Source organism: Kogia breviceps, chromosome 5 (genome assembly GCF_026419965.1).
Source record: "Kogia breviceps isolate mKogBre1 chromosome 5, mKogBre1 haplotype 1, whole genome shotgun sequence".
Classification (NCBI taxonomy): domain Eukaryota; kingdom Metazoa; phylum Chordata; class Mammalia; order Artiodactyla; family Physeteridae; genus Kogia; species Kogia breviceps.
The window spans coordinates 145,936,204-145,958,593 of NC_081314.1; the positions used below are offsets into that span (position 1 = coordinate 145,936,204).

The window sequence follows — 22,390 nt, forward strand, 5'->3', positions numbered from 1 at the left end:
TCCATTTGACAGTTTCTGATAAAACCAACATGGCCTATGACCCAGCAATGGCATTGGTGGGAGGTTATCCCAGAGAAATGGAAATTTACATCCACAAAAAACCTGTACACGACTACTGAGGGTAGCTTTATTCCTAACAGCCCAAACTGGAAACAACCCAGAGTCCCTCACTGGGTGACTGGTTAAACAATCTAATCTGTGGTCCATCCACAGCCTGGAATACTAATCAGCAACTAAAAACATGAAACTACTGACACACACACAACCGATCTTGATGAATCTCCAGAACGCTGCTGGGTGAAAGACGCCAATCCTCAAAGGTTACATATGCCGTATGATCCTACTCACATAACATTCTTGAAATGACAAAATTATTGAGAAGGGGACTAGAGCACTGGTTGGTGGGGGTAAAGGAGGGAGAGGGGTGGGAGGAAAGAGGGGGAGGCTATAAGGGGGCACCAGAGGGCTCCCTGCGGGGCTGGAACATTCTGTATCTGGACTGCATCAAGGTGACCATCCTTGCTGCCACCCGGTACTGGAGTTGTGCGAGATGGTACCACTGGGGGAAACTGGATGAAGGATACACGGATCTCTCTGTGTTCTTTCTTATAACCACCTGGGAACCTACAGCGATCTCATCAAAATCAGTGAAATCAAATCACTGTAGCTGGAAAGCAACTTCCAGCACAATGCGTGGGAACGGTCTGGATCCCGGTGGAGATAAAGCACATATGACTTTTATGGGACAGCTGGATACCTGAATACCGACTGGACACCTGACCAGATTTTGACCATATTAAGGAACCAGTGTTAAATGTTTTAGGTGGGTAACAGTATTGTGGTTATTTTTAGAGTCCTTCTCCTGTAGAGACACAGACTGAAATATTTACAAACGCAATGATGTGACCAGGGTTTGCCTCGAGGTCCTACTGGTGGGGAGTCCTGGACGGGGCGGAGGGGGCAGTCAGGCCTGGGCGACAGCAGCCGAGCTGGTGATGGACGTGTGCAGCCGGCTGTTGCCTGCCTGTCCACTGTTCTGTGTGTTCACACTAAAGCTATTTGTACACGGTGCTGACACACTCTTCCCAGGTCCCCCTCTTCCGCTGACTCTGAGTCCTGCCCCCAAAGCTGGCGTTGAACACATGCCAAGTCCACTAAACATCTTTTTCTTCACCTCGCTTGACCTCTGGGTCACACCCCATGAGGCTGACTGGCCTCCTCTCCTCCACAGCCACTCCTCTCCCAGCCAACCGCACTGAGCTGCTCTCTCCCGGTGCTCCGGCCCCCCTGGGGAATCCTCCTCCACCACCAGATCGTTGCCTTGGTTCCCACGGGCCCAGCACCGGCCCCTTCTCACCCCTCCCCATGCTGGACCCTCTTCCCAGACAGTCACACCTGCTTCTGTGGCTGATGCTAATGCCACGTGGATGATGGTGACTCTACTCGGGCTCCCATACATACGCCCAGCTCCCCGGCCGCACCTCCACCTGGAAGCCGGCAGCAGCTCAACGCACCGAAAACAAACTCCGGGCCACTCCCAGCTTCCCTGCCTGGTGCTCCGAGGGCCACGGGAGGCCAAGTCTGGCTCTCAGGCAGGTGGTCAGGGACCAGGTCCCCTGGTACGGATGCGAACGTTCATCCCCCGGAAGCTGGATGCAGGCAGACACCCTGCCGCCGCCACCCTCAGCTCAGACAGCCCAGAAACCTCACTGGCTTGCTGTCAGTTTCACCCGAATTTTCTATCCAAACACAGTGCGGTTCTACAGATCACCTGCCACTGGGAGTGTTCCCCAGCCCGCCGCCGGTCAAACACCACCTGGAGAGGAAAGAGAGGGTAAGACGAGCCTCCCCCGCATCCCAGCACAGAGCAGCTCGATCCATATTCCCCGGGAAACAGGTCCTGGAAGGGGAACCATACACCAAACGTGGGACAGAACACTCTTTACAACGATGATCGCTCAGATTCCAAGTCCTCAAAGTGCCTCCTGTAGGTGATCGGACAGTGTTCCTCCTTCCGAGACAGGCTTGTTTCACTCAGCATCACGTCCTCAAGGGTCATCTGCGTTGGACTGTGTGTCAGAATGGCCCTCCCATTAAAGGCTGAATAATACCCCATCGTTATTCACCTGTCGATAGACACTTGGGTCGCTTCCACGTTTTAACTACTGTGGATGAAGCGCTATGAACAAGGGGCAAATACCTCTTCGGGTCTCTGCCTTCGACTCTTTTGGGTCTATGTGCAGAAGTGGACTTACTGGATCATACAGTAATTCTACATTTAATTTTTGAGGGACCACCATACTGCTTTTCATGGCAGCTTCCATTCCCTCCACACCTTCGCCAGCGCTTGTTATTTTCTGGGTTTTTTGACAGTAGCTGTCCTAGTGCATGTAACGTGAAAAGGAATCTTTTTTCTTCGCCTCGCCACGTGGCACGTGGGATCTTAGTTCCCCAACCAGGGACTGAACCCTGCAGTGCCCCCCTGCAGTGGAAGCAACGAGTCTTAACCACTGGACCACCAGGGAAGTCCCGATAAGGATTATTTTTAAATGTGATCTGCAGAAACTGGGGTTTAGAAAAAACAATCAGTTTTGAAACACCGGAAAATGAAAACTTCACAATTTTAAAAGACATGTAGCTAAAAATAACTCAAAGAAAAAGGCGTTTTCAAGAAGGTTGTTGATGTAAGTATGAAACGAAGGTTATCACTTGTTTGTTAATCTGGCTGGGTGTTCCCAGGCCATCCCTGGCCTGCCTATGTGATGGAGGGGGACGGATAAAGGACAGAGGTGATGAAGGCTGAGGTCCTGCAAGGTTGCTATTGGCCCACATGACTTAGCAGTCCCTCCTTGTCAGTGACCAAAGCAGTGGTCTCAACAGAAATATAAGGTAAGCCACACATGGAATTCTTTCTAGATCTTTAGTTCTGAAATAATTACAGGAAGTTTCAAAAATAGCACAGGGAGGTCCCCTGAACCCTTCACCGTTTTCTCCAAGGGTTGTATCTTCCATAACTATGTATATCACACACATAGTTTGAGAGTGTAACCGCAGCACACTCTCAAAACCAGGATATTGACCTCGGCACTGCGCGTGTGCACGCAATTCAACGTCTTCTCATCACAGGTGGAGGCTCATGGGACCACCTCCACACTCCAGATTCAGGAATGTTCTATCACTGAAAAGGCCTCACTCATGTGCCCCTTTATAGTCACACCCTGTCCCCTGACCATCCCTAACCCCTAGCAACCACTAATCTGTTCTCCAACTCTACAAATTTTGTCATTTCAAGCGTGTCATATAAATGGGACCACACAGCATGTGGCCTTCTGAGACTGGCTTTTTTCCTTCACTCAGCATAATGTCCCTGGGTTGTTACGTGTATCAGTAGCTCATCGCTTTTACTGCTTCTCACTCCATGACGTGAGTTTAACCACTCACTTACTGAAGAAGCCTTGGTTTTGTCCCCATTTTTGGCTATTACAAATAGAGCTGCTATGAACAATTGTGCACAGGTTTTTCTGAACATAAATTGACATTTCTCTGGGATAAATGCTCAAGAATGTAATTACTGGATCCTATGTTAGGTGGATGTTTAGTTTTTAAAGAAACTGCCCCACTGCCGAAAGATCCAGTTTCTTGGCGTCCTTGGCAGCATTTGGTGTCACCGTGTTTTATTTTAGCCATTCTCACACGTGTGCAGTGGTACCTCATTGTGGTTTTAATTTGCATTTCCCTCATGGCTAATGACATTGCACATCTTTTCCTGTGCTTATTTGCCATTTGTAAATCCTCTTCGGTAAATGTCTCTTCGTGTCTTTTGCTCATTTTCTAGTTGGCCCCTTCCTGCCCTTCAGGTCTGACACTGGCTGCGTGGGCCTTCCTTCCACTGTCACCTGGGATTCGTTTGTCCTCTTGGGTGTGGAGCTCTTGTTTCCTGAGCCCTCGCTGCTTCCATTTTCTTGGTTTATTCCTTTGATCTGGGGGGCACATTTTCCAGTAGTTTCCTTAGAATGGTGCCTGGGAGGTAAATCTCTTGAGAGGACTTGCCTGTCTGCAAATGTCTTTACTCCAGTCTCACGGGCCAGCTGCTTTGCCTGGTACGCGGTGGTTTTCCTGCGGAAGGTTCAAAGTGAGACTCCATCGTCCTCAGCTTCCAATGCTCCCGCTGAGGAGTCTGATGACTTTCCGGCAGGCAAACTCTCTGTATGTGACTCCGTCCCCCCCAAATCTCTTAGACTGTTTTAGCTCCAGGGCCCTGAAGTCTCACGGTCTGCCTTGGTGCTGAGCTCGGGCTGGCCCTTTCAACCTGGCTCTCCTGTCCTGCAGTCCTCAGATTTTCTTGTGTTCTTTCTTTTATAATTTATTCTGTTTCCTCTTTCTGAACCTCTTAGTTTCATCCAGGATGACATCTGTTTTTCTGATTTTCACATCTGGTTCTTTAGGAGGGATTTCTGAGCAAAGGGGGCAAGGAGGTTTGCATTCTGCCGTCTTAAAAATGGAAACTGAGCTAGCATTGGCCTTCTCAGGCTGATGAGAGCTCTAACGGGCAATCATCTTTTGCTTAACAAAAAAAAAAAAAAAAGAGGGGAACGTGAAGCCTGATTCTTACTTAACAGGCCTTGTGAGACAGACAAGATATTTTAAAACTGGGCACCCTGGGAGCTTTGATGGTGAAAAGATCCTCACACGTTCTCAGCATAAGGGCGAGAGCACAGTGGAAAGAGAAACCACAGTCCAGAGAAGTCAGATGTGTGGGACAAAGGGGCCCAGAGGGATGGGGCGGGGTCGGGGGGCGGGTGGCACGGAAGCAATGGATCAATGAACAGAATTGAAGCGGCTTGGTCAGAACAGATTTTGTAAACCTCTTGACTAACATGGCACCAAATTGCATTTATGTTTTTGGTCACAATAAAAGGCAAACTTACTATAACTAATTAGCATATATAGTTTTAAGCTTACAAAAGGCCAAAGGCCTTGAGGTACAAAACGCTGGGAACCCTCCTTGCCCAAGACAGACTCTCTGTCCAGCAGGGAGGGTCCCTCCCCCCTGACAGCAAGCAGGGAGTGACAGTCCTGGCACATCATCCCCTGCAGGCCCTACACACGAATCATGATCTAGGGACACTCGAATTACAACATTTGCCTCTGGCCTCATCATGGTGGAAGGCCATTTATTGAGAGTTTTCTGATGGTACCTGCACTATTTCAGTGCTTAAGCAAGAGAAGGAGATGGTTCTGAACATTGAAAACAAGTCAAACGGAGCCCTAACATCCAGCACCTCTCAGGTACAGAAAGCCCTCATCTCCGGGAAGCCCACGCTTCAATTTTCTGTAAGTTTGCAGAAACATGACCCCACTGGCTCTGGGAGACTCCAGGGAAGCATCCAGAGTTGGGCTTCCTCAGATGCTATTAGGATGAGAGGCTTCAACTGGGCCCCCACTGTGACCCTGAGCTGTCCCCTGCCCCGTGACAGCCAAAGGTTCCTCACCACCCCCAAACCATCCATGACCAGCCTCCCAGCTTCCACGACCCCTTCCTCTTGTTTCCTCCTCCAGAAACTCCCTCCACCTGCCAAACTCCTACCTAACCTTTAAAACCTAATCCAAATGGCTCCTCCTCCAAAGCCCTCTTGGCCACACCTGTCACTCACCACACAGGCACACTGCAGCCACGGCTCCCCGGGAGGCCCCGCCCCACCTGCACCTCCCTTATTACACACCTGTCTCTGCTACAGAGTTACACCCCTGGATTACTCACACCAGCCTTCAACAGAGCTCACTCGTGAAAACAAAAAAGTTTTAACTGTGGCTCCAATGCCGCACCTCTGTTTCCTTTCATTGCAAAAATCCTGGGAAGGACTCCGGCGGCTTCTCTCTTGAACAGGAAGAACCGCCCTCACGGCTCCACCAAAGCCCTCCACTGTGGACGGCCTCCCCTTCATCCCCTAGGCAGCCTTCAACCCCTCACCCTGGAGACCCTTTCCTGCAAGGCCTCCTGGTCTTTCCATCACAACCGCTGTTCCTCCCGGGGCCCCTCTGTGTTCCCATCTCAAGCCGCCACAGAGGGGCAGCCCAGGCCGGCTCTTTGGTCCTTACTCCGTCCGGAGCCAGCATTTACCCGCCATCACCTCCCATGACCGAGTCCACCCAGGCCCCTGAGCCCACCTGACACATGGTCCCAGGACCGACCTCTTTGCCAACAGTCCCACAAAAGTGTTTTACAAAATGCTATTTCCTGCCCTTCAGCTGACAGTGTAAGCTGCTCAGCCTTACTTTAAACAGCTGCAAGGGACGTAATCTCCAGCATATTATGAATATTAATGTCTTAAAATAAAACTGCTATGTGGCTCTTCTAAACACATCTATTGGAATCGAAACACTACAGCGTGATACCCACTGCCATTCGGTCACAAGGCATGTGGACAAGCTCTTCTTCATCTGTCAGGAGGCTCGTGGCACTTCTGCCTTTACCATCGTCTGTTTCCATCACCACAGATGTTAAACCCAATGTGTTGTGCTTGAAATGACTATTGATCACCTTTAGGCATACAGATCAAATTAGTCTTGATTTCCTATGACCATGAGTTTGTGCCAATGTCTCCTGGACTATGCTCTCGTTCCAATAACTGGGACACCACTGATCAAAATGGAAATACTGCCCCCACACCGGTAAACAGTCACCGAGCACAGAAGCTGGGTTTAATGAGATAAATAGGACTTTTCCACCAGTCCAGTCACGTATCATGGAATTCGATTCAACTCTGTTCCTACCCTTCGTTTTTACAGATGTGAGTGCAGGAAATGCTGCTCCCACAGACAAGGAGTTGGGATGGAAGAGCTTTGCTATAGTCGCCTCTTAGCAATGACCACCTGCCGAGGTCCCCCATGCACCGAGATAGCCACATATTTGTGAGCTGACCACGGCACACACCAAGACTGGGGCTGGGGCTCACCATCTTCTGGACAGTGGGAGGGACCCTTCTTCAGGAAGGGAGCGCTTAAGGAAAGTGGTGACCAGGACCATGGGCCCTGGGCAAGGGTTTCTCCCACCCAAGGGGCAGTTTGAAGATGCTGCTGGTCTACCGGGGCCTGATTCCCTGGCCACCTCTCAACCTGCACCTCAGTGAATGGCACCTCCTGTCACCCCCTGTACGTTCCCCACCCAGACCAGCAGCAAGGCCTGCCTCACTCTAGAAATACTCTTTGTCCTGTCACCTCATTTCCCCTCTGCCCCCACCCTGTTTCTAGGGGAACCCTGTTGGGCAGCCATGGGGTCCTCTCTAAAAAGACACAGATCCCTTGGACCCCTGCCCCAAACCCCAGTGGTGTCCGCTTGGCTCTCAGGGTAAACTCTGAGTACAGCCTGTGCCACCCTCCTGTGCTGCCCCAACTCGGCCACACAAAGCTTGCTGCCACCCCAGGGCCTTTGCACTTGCCACATCTGCCTGTGACACCCTCACCCCAGATCTCCACTGAGGGCCTCGCAGCACTGGTTTCCATTGGAATGTCACCTTCTCAGACAGACCTTCCTGGTGCCCACTGCCCAAGTGTGCCTACCCCTGCCCATCGCCCGCCTCCACCTGTCACCCTTCCTGTCTTCTTCTACATGCTCTAACCACTGTCCGCCTCCCTCCCTCCAGAGCATTCGGTCTACCAGGCAGGGCCTTCTCTCTCGCCCTCTGCAGCGCCCGGCACGTGATAGCTGCTGGGTGGATGGCCAATGAACACGTGCACACGTGAACCGTGTGAGATGAAAGACAGGTGTTGTCATACGTCACAACTGTGGAAAGGAGGCTGAGAAAGCATTTGAGTCCTTGCCCACGATCTCAGCCTCTCAAATCACATGTGCAAGAAACAGCTGCCTTCAATCTCGCTTAGATCTGCAAAATGGGAGAAGTGGTCTTCCCCTGGCCTTCTACACAGACGATGATATCAAAAGAATGATATATGAGAGGTATATTCCAAGCTAACGGAGTTCTTTCTCAAATATAATTGTTCCCAGAAAAGCTATTAGCCTTGTAATTGGGGGTGATTTTAAAATTTATTTATTGGTCTTCTGGAAAAAATAACTATTCTTTCTGCTTGCAAAATCGAATATACTGTATTCTTTGTTGGCAGCTTTTTTGCAAAAATATGAATCAAAGATATAGGAGAAAAAAACTTTATACAGGATAAATCTTACTATCTTTCCCTTTCAAAATTCAATCTATAGTCCTATTTCTTAGCTTTTTTTTTTTTTTTTTTTGCGGTACTTGGGCCACTCACTCTGTGGCCTCTCGCATTGTGGAGCACAGGCTCCGGATGTGCAGGCCCAGCGACCATGACTCACACACAGGCCCAGCCGCTCGGAGGCACGTGGGATCTTCCCGGACCGGGGCACGAACCCGCGTCCCCTGCATTGGCAGGGGGACTCTCAACCGCTGCGCCACCAGGGAAGCCCTATAGTCCTATTTCTTAACCATTCACCATAAGGCAGTGATGTCAAGGAAATCCAGAGAAGCAGAGTGGAGCCATGAAAATGTGGAAAACGTGAAAATGTCCAGGTTTGAAACAAAATACGGTGCTGTTGTGTGTGTACTGGGGGGGGAGGGCGGCGTGTGAAGGTGGGGAGGCTAACTTATAAAAACAAAGTGTCTACATCATTACACTCTCCAGGGAGAGTTCCCACTGTTGCCTTTGAAGATCTGTCACAAAACCACTTGCTCATTTACCTTTCGTCCTTAAAAATACGTCCAGGAACCAAGCTGGGTTTCTCCAAATTTATCTGGTGAGTCCAGATTCTATGAGAGCGGCTAAAGCAAACGTGGTTTTTGTGGGTTGGCCGCTTAAATATGTACACGGGTCCACGTGTCTGATCACACACTTGTTTCTACCATTTTAATCTACCCTTGGTGGGGCAGGGGGGCAATTTCTGAGCTTTTGTGGAAAAAAAAATCTCATCTACTACCTTAAGAGCTTAATAGAGATTAACACAAAACAACTATAGCTATCAGCACGGTGGATATTTCCATAATGCGTTTTCACTTGTCTTCTCAAAGCTGACCTTCATCGCGAATACCCGTCCCCTCGCCAGAGGCCACATGGCCGGCTGGTCCACCTGTCCGCGCCAGGGCGGGGCCCGCGCGCCGTTTCCCAGCACAGCCACCCACCCCGAGGGCGGGCACATGTCACCTGTCCACGGATTTCACTACCTTGCCTCTGCCACCCAAGGGTTTACACAAACAGGATGCAGGGTGCTCGGGGCGGGGCGGCGGCGGGGGGAGGCTGGGCAGCCCCGTCGCCCGAATCCTGGGGTCTGCCTTGCTAACCGCAGGAGCGGGGGGTCCAGGGACCCTCCCCATTCGCCCCCGGGGGCTGGGCCCAGGACGGGGGAGAGTGACATCACGAGGCACCGTCGGCGACGAGGGCGCCCGGGGGCGGGACCGCGGGCCGGGGGCCGGGGGCGGAGGACCCCCAGCGCCGCGCCCACGGGCGAGCGTGGCCCCGGCCCCGCGCCCCGAGCGGGCGGGCCGGGCGGCGGGGCCCGCGGCGGGGCCGGCGGCGGGCGGGCTGGCGGCGCGCAGGGCGATCCCGGAGCGGCTCCGGGAAATCCAGCCGGGTTTTGACTCCGATCGCCCACGGTGCCCGCAGCCGGCGAATGTAACAAAGAACAGGCGGCATGGCGGCTGGACCGGGGCGGGCGGCGGGCCGGGCGGGGCCGGGGGCGGCGGGCCGGGCGGGGGCGCGCGGGGGCGGCGGGCCGGGCCGGGCCGGGGCGGCGCGTGCGGGGGTGGGCGGCGGGCGCGGGGCCCGGGCTTTACCTGCCTTTGGAATGTGCAGAGCGGGATCGGATCCGGACTCCGGGTTGCGATCCGCTCCGGAAACTACGCAGCACCGGAAGCCGGGGGGCGGTGGCGGGGCATTGTGGGAGTTGTAGTTCTCCCGGGGCGCGGGCGGCGTGGACGCGAGAGCGTGGGAGCAGACGGCCTGGATGGGAGAGCTGGGGAGCTGGCGGCCTGGACCGGGGGTGGGCGGTGTGGCCGCGGAGCGGGCGGCCTGGCTTGGGGAGCAGGCGAGCGGGCAGCGTGGACGGGAGAGCCTGGGAGTGGGCGGCGTGGACGGGGAGGCGGAGGAGCGGGCGGCGTGGACGGGAAGCGGGCGGCGTGAACGCGGAGCGGACGGCCTGGGCGCGGAGGCGGGCAGTGTGGAGGGGGAACGGTGGAGCAGGCGACATGGACCAGCGAGCAGCAGGGCGCGGGTCGTGTGGACGGAGGAGAAGGTGGCACAGACCAGTGGAGCGGGAGCGGCTGCGGTGGACGCGGCAGCGGGGTTGCGGACCGCGTGGACGAGGGGGAGCCGGAGCGGTGTAGACAGGGCTGTGGCAGGACTTGGGCGGGGTGCACAGGACAGTGGCGAGGCGTGGACGGGGCGCGCGGTGAACGAGTGGCGTGGATCCGGATCGGCGGGGAGAAGCGGGGCGGGTTCCGGCTGCCCTCTCCCCGAGACTGGAGGAGGCGTCAGGCGGCCACGCGCGGCCCCTTACCCGGTGTCGCAGCCGGGTGCCGCCACCCCCGGCAGCTTTGCGCTGGCAGCTCGCGCGGGCCCCCTACCCACACCCAGTACCTTTCTTCTGATGGCTCCGTCGAGCCTGAATTCCCTGGACGGGGCTGGGAGGGTTAGGTGAGAGCGGGGGTCGAACTTTTCTTTAAAACAGTTCTAAGATTTGCTGCCCAAGCATAATGATTTCTGAATCTAGCCCATGGACTGCTGCCATTCTTGGCCATCTTTCTGTCCACTCAGTGAACGCTTGGAAGCCCTTGCTCTGCCCCCCAGTTTCATGAATCAGAGCAGCTCGCTGGTAAGAGGAGAGCGGGGCATTTCAATCCAGGCCCAGTGAGTCCCCGAAGTCCCCGCCGTAACCACTAACCTCACAGTGCTCTGTGCAAAGTTTGCACACGGACCTAGGCTGCGAAATTGAGGCCAGAGAGCTCCCTGGCACTGAGTGTTTCTGGCCCTCCCTCCACCCCAAGCTTGGGGGCTGGTGTGGCCTCCTGACCCCCACCAGTCACAAAGTATTAGAAATAGAAGAGACCAGAGGGATGGCTTATCTAGTCCTGGCCTCTCATATTCAGAGATGTAAGCTGTCTTGTTCATTTCTGCCTGGCAAAAACCTTCCTTAACAAAGTCAAAGAGAGGGGCTGAACTGAGGGAAATGATTTGAAATGGATATTAGAAAGGGCTCGTTCCCCTCATATATGTAAAGCTCTTAAGAACCATTAAGAAAACGGTAAAGAACCCAACAGAAAAATGAACAGTCTGTGGACAGTGCACAGAAAATGCAATGGCTCCTAAGCATAGGAAGTGCTAGTCAACTATATTGTTGCAACCATGTATGTAAGCAAAATCACAGTGAGATCATTTTTATCAATTACATTAGCAAAGAATTTTCAAAGTTGAATAGCATGATTTTGGAGAGACTGTGGAAAAACAAATGTTCTCATCCTTTCCGGGTGGGAGATTTAACGGGTACAACCTCCATCCAGGCCATTTGTTAATATCCACAGAAACTCTAGACGCACATAGCCTTTAGCCCAGCGGTCGCACCTGCAGGGATTTCTCCTTCAGCCAGACTCACTTGTATGAATTGGTATGTGTTTGAGGTTGATCTTTTTGGCTTGTGGGAACTTAGTTCCCTGACCAGGGATTGAACCTGCGCCCTCGGCAGTGAAAGCGCAGGGTCCTAACCACTGGACCTCCAGGGAAGTCCCGAGATTGATCTCAAGTACCCATCAGGAGTGCTGCCAGGGCTCGTTTCGCCACCCCCCATGCTTGATGTTCTGTTCTGCAGTGGCTTCCCAGTGGCACTCACGGTAGGTCTGCACCACAGCCTCCTACACCTAGATCACCTCACCTGTGTCCCCTCACCTCCACCCTGCTAGTGCCCCCCTCCCCCTCCAGCGGTGAAATCCCAGCCCGCCGCCAGGCTTGTGTTCCTCCAACACATTCCCAAGATGTGCACTCATTCCCACTGCCTTGGAGCACGTTCCCAGGTTCTCCACCACCATCTCCCCGTCATTCAGGTCTTTGCCCAAATGTGCCCCAACTCCCAAGAGCCCCAAACTGACCACGACAGCTAATGTGCTCCCCCCACCTACACCCCCCGCCCCTCTGCTGACATCACTCACAATTCTCATCCAGCCTGGCTTCAAATTCTGGTTCTGCCTCTTATCAGTTGTGTGATCTTGGGCAAGTTACTTAACCTCCCTGTGCCTCAGTTTCTTAATCTGTAAGGCAGAGATAGGTCATAACTCATGGGGTTGCTTCAAAGAGTATAGGAGTCAGTATCTGTTAAACATTTTGCAAAATTCCTGGCACATAGTAAGTGCTCAGTTAGTATTGGCTATAAATCACTGTGACCTCGAGTCTTTCTCTCCTGGTATTTCTCTAAAATACCGAGTAACCCAAGCCACCTAAGCAAGCATCCAACTTTATAAATATGGATCGATGACATCAACATAATGAATAATTTCGAATGCCTGGCATATGCAGGGCACAGCTTGGCAATTTGCATTATGGACAGTCATGGTTACAGAGCCAAGGTGAGCAGTGGACAATGGTGAAAGTTGGTGCTTCAGGGGGTCTGGCCTGGCAGCTTTCTCTTGAGGGCGGGCACTGGGCAAGGTCCTTCATCCTGGTGGCCAGCCCTCTGCGGTGAGCGAGCTGCATTTTCTTTCAATAAACGATTTCTTGACAGACACACACAGCACCCTGTAATTGTAGGACGTGACCGAGGTCAAGAGCAGCACGTTTTTTGTCACATGCCGCCCCTCCATGTCTGGCTCTGTCCCCTGACCCTGGGCCCTGGTGAGTGGGGTAGGACGGGCGTAAGCAGACTTCCTATTTGGGCTTATATAAAGCTGTCTGCTGATGTCCATCATTGCTCTAAGTGGGCAATTGCTCTAAGTGCCCGGGGATACGGGCACCTACATTCTTGCTGGGGTGCAAGTCTAGGAGAGAGTGAGATGGGGCCAGGTGACAGGGACTGGAGGATGCCAACGGCAGTGCCCTGGGGCATCCGAGGCGGGGCCGACCACTTCATGCAGGAGGCAGGGCTTGTGTTCGGTTCGATCGTAAGAATAGGGAGAAGTGCATCCTGGGGCCGAGCGGTGTGCATTCCAGAATATGACCAAAGGTGGTGGAAGGGGATACACGTGGGCTGTACGGAGGCGATTGGCAAGAACGGTGTGCGCCTGCGGGTGACCGGCAGGAGATGAGGCTGGGGAAGCTGGCCGTCCAGCAAGTCCACCCAGATTCCTAGTGTCAGTGCAGAGTGGACCCCACCGGTCACGCGGGAAGCAGCAGTTCGGCCCCAGGCCCCGGGATACCTTCATCCCAAACCAGTAGCGGCACCATCGCCACCTGCCACGTCCGGAGCAGAGAATCCAGGGTCTGAGCCCCGCTAACGCTGGGGCTCTGCGTGGGCAGACTCTTCCTCTGAAATGCAGAGCTGTGCGTCGGTCTCGGCCCTCCAGTGACCGCTCCACACCCGAAGGGACGGGCAGGGTCAGGACAGCTGAGAGGAAGGGGGGGGGCGGGGGGGATGGGTGAGGGGCTGGGGTGGGTACCCGTTTTCCAAGTGCCGGGCGCTTGGGCAGGGCGGGGGGATGAAACTGACAGAAACAGGGAAGCTGATGACCAGGAGAGACGTGAGGCCTGCAGGGCTGGTGGTGCAGGACGCTGTCTGTGCCCCGCTCCCGGCCCCGGCCCCGTCCCCACCCAGTAACCGTGGAGGAGCCCACGCCCGCCTGGATGCCAGCCACCACAGAGCCCCACCCGGCATATGCCCCTCTGACACCCTGCAGGTGTCCACTGTGCACCCACCCCCGGGCAACTGCTGGGAGGGGGCGATGGACGGATAAAGGCTTCACGCCCCAAGGGGAAAGCACTCCTCCTAAGGTCCCTTGGGATCACACAGGGTCCCGCGGCCACCGGGGGGCCCAGGCCAAGCAGACCCTGACCGGCCGCACCTACGATGCACCAGAACCCAGAAGCTCACGGGAGACGGGGGACGGCCTAGTACATGATTTTCGCCCCAGGCCTAAAGCAGGTGCTAAGTGACTTACAGATCACCTAAGAAGAATGTCAGGAGGACAGCTCCTCGATTAGCCAGCTGACCAGGGTGGCGCCTGACCAAAGACCGACCAGGATTCCGGCGCCTCAGAGAAGCCGCTGGACTTTGGGGGCAGCGCAGGACTCGGCAAAAACGACTCAATACTTGGTGTTGCGTGGGCACGTTTATTTCCTTCAAAGACCGTTCGTGTCCCAGCCACACCTCCCCCGCATGAACCCAACTGCACAGGGGCTGGTGCGGGACTGCAGTCCGTTTTTAAAGTGCTCCCCAGGGATACAATCATCGTCGGGTAAAGTCATCACCACACTTGGTCATCAAGCCAAACCTCTCCACATACCTGGAAAACCTCTTATTTTCTTTTTTTTTTTTAAAAAAAATGTAGCTTTGATACGATATTGGGGGAAAAAAAAAAACTACAAGCCTAAATTATAAACGGCACATCGCTGACCAGTTGGCAGCTGGGTGAATGGGGTAGTTTGTTGTATTTCAAATGCCTCCTCATCCAGAAGGTAGGAATGCCCCCCTCCCCCGAAAAAAGGAACCAGAGAGGTGTACCCTGAGTTTGCTTCGCAGGATCAGCAGTGCTGGTGTCCCTGAGCCGCTTGCTTTGGTCAGCAAGCCTTCGCAGGTTTGGGGCAGCAGAGGCACAGGGCCTGGCGTCAGGGTCTAGGCGGGCGCTGAGGCCTGTTTTCCATCTGATGGAGTTAAATGTTCTGACTTCGAACATCCACCAACTTACACCGTCAGGTTTCAAGAGAGCCGAGATGGTTACTCAGAAAACATTCGGATTGAGAGGCAGCAGCGTAAATTAATCAGTCCCTTTCTGTTCCAGAAGAAAATCTGCAATATTCTTCTATAGGTGTGGCCAGTGAAACAATCAAACATCTGGACAGGCACCCAGCTTGTCACTGGTTAGCAGCGGCAGGCCAGGTAGCCCTCTCTAGGAATCCAGGGCCGCTTGTGAACTTAAACTTGAGACCTGATTTAAATAAAGTGCTCGGTCTAAACCTTCTTCCTCACAGCAGGTTTCCAGCTGGAACGATGAGATGGGTACTTCTGTTGATGCTACATGAAAACATACGCGCACACCTAAAGGTCCATTTCGTTCCTCCGCAAAGAACACAGGCTCGTGTCCTTAAACAAATCCAAGAGGATTGCTGACAGCGCATTGACACCAACGTGACCAGCTGGTTCCGGACAGACAGACGCACATTAACATTACTGCTCGTGAGAAACTGCTTCCCAAACGCCACTCTGCAAAGATTTCATCAAGACAAAACACAAACAAAAGCCCTCAACACGCTCCAGCATGTGGAAAAGGTAAGGGAATAAGGTGACTTACAAATGAGTAGGTTTTGCATTTGGTGTATAATCTAGATTGATGTGTGGCCTTCATGACATTGACTTTGACGTAAATATCCTACACCATTAAAAAACAGATCTGGATAAACAGGTTGGAGAGGAAACATTCACAGGATTGATACAGCCCCTGTTCTCATGGTGCTAGCCTGACCCGACGCCTCTTTTTTCTCATCCTATCCCCTGCTACGTCAGTGTCCTCCGTAACTTCAGAAAAAGCCATTTGATGGTGACTGTGTGTGTGTGTCTGGAGGGTAAAGCTCTGGGATTGACTCAAACGTACAGGGTTCTTGATGTGCGTCCAATAGACACCAAGAAACGCCAAGAAACATGCACCTCCCCAGCACCTCCCCCTCGCGTTAATCCACGTGCATCTCACACACGGGGTGGACGCGGCCCACCTGACAGCTCCCCAGGACCCTGAAGAGGTTTCAAGTCACGAGGAAGCCGAGAAAGCAGAGCCCCGGATAAAGGTATGAAGCAGTGGACAGAATGCTCACGGGGTCATTCAGGAATGGGAAGAGCTAAGACTGTTTTTTTAGAGCCAGAAAGCTGAATCTCCAACTCTCTGACACCTTCACGCTTGAATAACTCGAGTCCATCTGAATTTCCAAAGCAAAAACAAATTGTACTGACTACTTCTGATCAGTGCCTGACATTCGACACACAATATCCTCTTAGCATTAATTCTGGAAGGTCCCAGGTTCTGTCGACCACATGAGAGAGAACAGTAATCCTTCAAGTAGAAGAGAGCATTAACGAGACCATCGGTTCCCAAAAGACTAGTAGCGGTTACTAGCCTATGGGGACTAGCTGGGTACGAACATACTACATTTGGGAATACCAGGTGCTAATTTACAGTGATTACAACTGGAGTATAATCTTTAAAAGCAAACTATGCTGAAAAAGTCATTTTACAGTTACTTGATAATTCTTGGGATACCTAAGAATTTTAAATGTGCATTTTATAATAAAATTCTTAATGTAGTTTTCTAATCTCTCCGTCAAAACAAAGGAAAGGAAAAAATTCTATAATTTGGAAAGGTTTTTGCTCATCCATGGCTCTCTTACTCCTGAAATATACGTTTGAGGATTCACAAAAGCAGCTATAGGAAGGAGCTCACCCAATTTCACATCTGTGACAGAAGGCAAGTTTTCATTATAGCCTTTAAATCTTATTGGAGGAAAATGAATCTTACTCAAAACCTTTCACCCTGATAACAAGTGCTTTTGAATAAGCATGTCTCCTAAAAGTGTTTCACTGAGAAGGAGGGGACAATGTGAAACTTGTGAATGAACCCCAGGGTGACGGCGTGCAGACGAGGAGAGTGGTTTGGAAGACACGTAGGGATATTAACATCGTGCGCCGAACTGACTGTTTTTTTCCACTGGAAATCAAAACAAGGGCATCCCAAGAGTTGCTACACACAGTAGAATTCTGAAGAGCTCACAGAAGAAATGTGATCCACGTTCGGCTCATTTGTTATTAAACTTCCATTCCCAAGACTCACACCTGAGACATAAAACAATTTCCCCTTTTGCCCTACAAGTACTTCGTTTCGGCTCTGGGCACTATTTGGCAAACCAACCCTGGACTGAAGGAAAACCATGTGTGTGTGGTGCCCGTGTCCCTCTAGCTGTGGCTTATTGCTCCTAACTTCATCTTTTGGCTCTTCTGTGAACGAGGAGGCCGGACGGGAGAGAAACAGTCCATGTGTTGGCTGCTCTGTTGGTATTATTACAGCTCTGATGCTATAGAGAAAAATATAAAAACCACATAAGGATTTATGTATCTCCCACTGGGAAATAGGCTCAATGCAAACTCAGAAAAGTGTTCAGCATAATATGCATAGGATATATTTAGTATTTGCATAATCTTTCAAGGTATTTGGCTATAATATCAAAGGCAAATGTCTTCCTACTCGGCGTTTCCATTCCCGTGGTAATTTCTCTGTTTGCCTGTGTCCCACCTCTCAGTACTCAGGGCCGCCTGCACTTTTTATTCTGAGCGGCCGGTTAGGAGACGTGACCCATCCGTTCCGTTCACAGTGACAGCACAGAGGGGCCCTCCTCTTTGTGACGTGGTCCAGGCACGGACCAAAGGTAGAGCATGGAGGGCAAAGCTTGTCCCCCTCACCGGCCCGTCCGCAGCCCCTTATAGTAAGTTCCATAGTTCACACAGTGGTAAATATCCTTCTCCCATTTAACTTCAACTCTCAGACGTGAGCACCGCCCACGCTGTGGAGCCGTTGGGTCTCGTGGCTTCCCGTGGCAAACTGGGCTTTGTAGGTTCTCTCCGGGGGGAAACCTCCTGGCTGGAGACTCAGGTTGTTGGGTTTTTTTCTTCCCCTTTAAAAGATGAAATTGTTGGAAAAACCCCAGCTAGACTGGGGACAGGGAGGCCGTCCACCACTCACGGGCCCTCTGGCTGTGTCCTGGCGGCTGGTTACGGAGGGTCCACGTCTGCAGCATCGCGGGGAAGGAGGCGCGCGCCGGCCTAGGGGCAGGGGTCCCGGGGGGCGCCGTTGGCGGTGCTCTGGCCCCGGTGTCGGGAGAGCAGCTTCTTGTTCAGGATCCGGGCAAGCGTCGCCCCCTTCCTCCGCGGCCCTGCCGGCTGCTGCAGGAACACGAGGTCGTTGTGGGACTGGCTCAGGCCGGGGTCTTTCTGCTGGTGCCGCCGGCGGAAGAACAGCTTCGCGCCCTTCCTTAAAATCCCTCCTGCAAGAGCAAGGCACGGGGTCAGGGGGGCTGCGGGTGAAAAGCCGGGTGGGCGACGCGTCCAGGAGGAAAGGAAGGAAGGCGGCTCCCTCCAGCGACTCTAATACAAGGCAGCCTATGACTGCAGCGTGCCTCCCTGTTGGCACAAGAAAGGCAGCTGAGTGTGGCCTGAGCACAGCACAGGTGCTTCCGAGGCGCAGCAGGCAGGACCGCCACTTGGAATCCACTCCCAGGCAGGCATGTAGGTCCCTGACTTTTAGCGATTCCCCTGGCCTTACCCACTCCCCATCGTGAGGAGGGGTATAAACGGCAGAGCAGTGCTTCGTGCCCCAGAAAGGATGCTCGTGCTATTAAAGCCAAAATAAGGACTCTGAGAACAATGGTATTCGCTTTCTTAGGAAATTTAAGTAACGTTTATTCTTTTGGGGAGGAAGATCTTTTACAACTTCAGATCCAGCACGTGTATATCAGGCTAAGTCACATGAAATGTCTGTTACTTGATCACTTTAGACCTGCAACCCTCAATTTTGTTTGCTTTGACCTATCTGTACGTGACGTCAAGTGGTGCAACATGAAACAGAAAAAAACTTAGCAGCAGCAATGATTTCCACGGCAATGGTTCCTTAAAGGTTAAGTGCCAGCTAACATATCAATGGCCAGAGCCCACTAACCTGCTTCCCTTTTCGCAAATTAGTTTCACATCCTACGAACAAGGCCCAGGGGGACCAGGGGGCCCTTCCAGCCAGGCTGTGAAACCCATGACCACGTGCATGGAGGTGTTAATGACTTTGAAAGAAGAATGGCCTGACCATCTCAATAAGGAACTTTATAGATAATGTGGCAATTCATGCTTTTCATGACAGATCCAAAGAATACTTCAACGCCTATGGCATAGCAGAAACCATCCTGGTTTATCCAAACGGGAGGCTGGAAGGCATCACTTTGCTTTTCTACACGAAATGTATGGACAGTTGTGGAATCTGACCCAGGCGTGTCCACAGACCCTTTGCATAATCAGCACTTACCTCGGGAAAAACAGCACGCCCCGTGACTTTAAGAGGCCATTTACTGGACCTGACCTTAAGGACGCATGTCCGAGGGGATATATATATATATATATCCTTAAGGTCAGGTCCAGTAAATATATCTATCATATAATATATATAATATATAATATATATATTTTTATATATTAATATATATAATATATAATATATATAAATATATATATTTTATATATATTAATATATATATTTTTATATATTAATATATATAATATATATAAATATATATATATTTTATATATATTAATATATATATATAGCTGATTCACTTTGCTGTACAGTAGAAACTAACACATCATTGTAAAGCAAGTGTACTCCCATAAAAATTTTTTAAAAAACAAATTAACAATTTGTTAATTTAATTAATTAATTAAAAATAAATTAACAATTAACAAATTTAACAATGAAGAGAAAAAAAAAAAAAGGATGCGTGTCCCACTTGCTCTGCCTGGGTTAAGCAGGAGAACGCAGAAGCTCAAAGCTCCGAGGAATGGGCCGCATTTAATTTGGTCAAAGCTGTCCAAACACCTTGTTTTTCATTTGCTCTTTGGATACGATCAACCTATTGCGAAGACTCATTCGGACATTTTCTACCATTATCTAAAGCTGGGAGGTGGTGTGCAGGGGGCTGAGGAAGGCTGGAAAGGGATGGAGCAGAGGGGGTGAGTATAACAGTGCCAGTGGCTTTAGGCTCAGCGGGCTTCTCCTCGGGCCGGAAAGGTCTGTTCCCGGAGCCATTCAAATCCCTGCAGGATGCAGCGTATCTCAAAAAACCACCGGGTGGGGTGTGTTACGCCAGGGGTCACCACCACCGACAGGGCTTGACTCTGGACTCTGGCCAGTCCCAGGGGCAGATGCAGTGATGCCCACCGGTCAGTTACCCAGCGTATCGCAAGTCCCAGGGCCTCCCAGCCTGACCAGGTTACCTCAGACTGGGCTGGGGGGGGGACCTAGGAGGTACTTCTGATCTCTAGGTACCTGCTTTGGGTTAAGCTTGGAGCCCCCAAATGGCACATGAATGGGGGGCTGTCACATTGGAACAGAGGAGAGGAAGGAAGGTCTGATGGATCGATTCCGTTAACCTGGACCCTAATGCCAACCCCCACCCCATCTCCCCGGGGCAGGGGGCAGGGGATGGAAGTGTGGAGAGGTGAACAGACCAGTCCATCCCCCAAGCCAGCTGCAGATCTAGGGATGTGGAAGCCCAGCAGAGAGAGGATCTCCCCTGGAAGGCTCCACCTGCAAAGCCCATTTCATACATGTCCCGGTGCTGAAATTCAGTCTGGGGTCTGGAGCCAAGGTCTGAGGTGTGAGCAGGGGCGGTGTCATGGGTTGGATCGTGTCCCTCCAAAATTCTTATGTTGGGGTCCTAACCCCAGCACCTCAGAACGTGACCTTGTTTAGAGATACGGTCACGAAAGAGGCAATTAAGTTATAGTGAGGTCATTAGGACAGGTGCTAACCCAGTATGAATACTGTCCTTATAAAAATGGGAAACTTGGACAGAGACACGCAGGGAGACGCCATGTGAAGATGAAAGGCAGAGCTCAAGGTGACGTTCCACAAGCCAAGGAGTGACAAAGATTGTTAACAAACCCCCAGGAGCTGGGGGAGAGCCTGGGACAGATTCTCCCTCGTAGCCTCAGGAGGAACCAGCCCTGCCCACACCTTTACCGTGGACTTCCAGCCTCCAGAACTCAGAGAGAAGAAATCTCTGTTCTTTAAACCACCTCGTCTGCGGTACTTTGTTACAGCAGCCCCAGGAATCTAACACAGACAAGAAAGGGGAGGGGAGGATCTGACTTAAGATGAGGGTCCTGAGGCACCGGCCACGTCCTCCTGCTTATCCTCGGACCCTGGACGCCCCGCGGAAGATCAGGGCAGAGGGCAGATGCTAGAGCAGTCTCCTTAGCCCCAAGACACGCTGGAGTCGGGCAGCAACCTGGAAAAACTGCAGACGTCCAGGTCCCAGCCCTGGGGAATCTGATGTGAGGGGTTCTGGGGAGACATCTGGACATCAGCATCTTTAAAACAATCCCAGGTCTTTCTAACATGCAGCTGGGGCTGGAAACCACCCACCAAGGTCTGGCCAAACCGCCATCAGTACTCGCTACGTGGAAAACCGCTAAGGACACAGACGTCAGCACCGGGGCCCAGACCAGAGGGCGGAAGGTAAGCAGTGCGTTCACTTTCTTTTCCGTAGTTTCCTGACGCCCCTTCACGTTTTAGTATCTCAGGGCCGTGCGGGACCAGGGACGGGGACGTGGCAGCCTAGCCTGCAGGGCACAGCACCCGGTTTTGAGGGTCTGGCTTTGCACCCTGGATTGAGCGAGAAACCAGAACACAGGAACAGGCAAGGGGCAGCTGTGCTCAAAACTGCTTAGAAAGGGAGCCTGCCCACTTCTGAGCGGTCGCTCGCTTTCTCTCCTTTAAATGACACTCTGCGCCTGAAACGCCTAAGCTTCAAATTCTCGCCACATTAGCATAAAACGGCAAGGACTTGCGTCCTGGGGGCAGAGCTGGTGGGGGTGTGTTGGTCCTAACTGTTGAAACGGCCCTGCTGGCTGTGCTCTGTTTCAACGGCATCCCCGCCCCAGCCAGCCCCATGTCGGCTGCAGACCTGTGCTGGCCCGGCAGGCCTGCCACGCGGCGTCTCCGGTCTCGCTCCTCAAGCCCACCCTCTGGAGCAGGTGTGCTGTGTTGTTAGCTTTGCCTGTTCGGCGTCACCATCCGAAGCGGATGCTGTCACGCGTACCCTGGCATGCAACGTCCCGAGGTCACGTGCCCGGTTCCCCAGCTCCGCATTTCCCCTCACTTGACACCACTTGTCGTGGCTTCTGTGGGGACGTCAGCTTCTTGGACAGAGGACAGTCACGTGAGGGGAGACACAGAGGCTTGCAAATCTGCAGGCTGGAGCCCCGGCAACGTCTCCCAGCCACCTCTGAGGCTGCTCTTATCTCTTGCTTACAAATAGGGAAGCAGAGACTCGGAGGGGTGACGTGCTCTGCACTACCAAGCCGTGCTCTCGAGCCTGGCTCTTCTGTGCTGCTAAGGGTGGCATCTGAGCTGCAAGTGGCCAGTAGGCGTCTGGAGCGCCGGTCTGCGGTGGCGAGATGGATGCCGCTCTCAGAGGGCT

At 52.5% G+C, this 22,390-nt stretch overlaps 2 protein-coding genes across 11 annotated transcripts in view; both read right to left on the bottom strand.

The window, feature by feature from the left end:
• The window catches only part of PRDM15 (PR/SET domain 15), a 58,508-nt gene extending 48,629 nt beyond the window's left edge, over positions 1–9,879 (bottom strand). For 2 of the 4 annotated variants that reach the window (XM_067035147.1, XM_067035149.1), the window contains exon 1: positions 9,804–9,850. The gene's annotated coding sequence lies outside the window, so the exon portion shown is untranslated. Of the gene's footprint in view, positions 1–9,803 lie in introns of all 4 variants that reach the window. The other 2 variants (XM_067035148.1, XM_059064728.2) reach the window with 2 other exon arrangements.
• Positions 9,880–14,257: 4,378 nt separating this feature from the next.
• C2CD2 (C2 calcium dependent domain containing 2) overlaps positions 14,258–22,390 on the bottom strand; it is a 63,234-nt gene continuing 55,101 nt past the window's right edge. For all 7 annotated transcript variants that reach the window (XM_059064506.2, XM_067035157.1, XM_067035161.1 and 4 more), the window contains one exon: positions 14,258–18,190. In XM_059064506.2, coding sequence (XP_058920489.1) covers positions 17,970–18,190 — 221 coding nt within the window. In that variant the 3' untranslated portion in view covers positions 14,258–17,969. The remainder of the gene's footprint in view (positions 18,191–22,390) is intronic.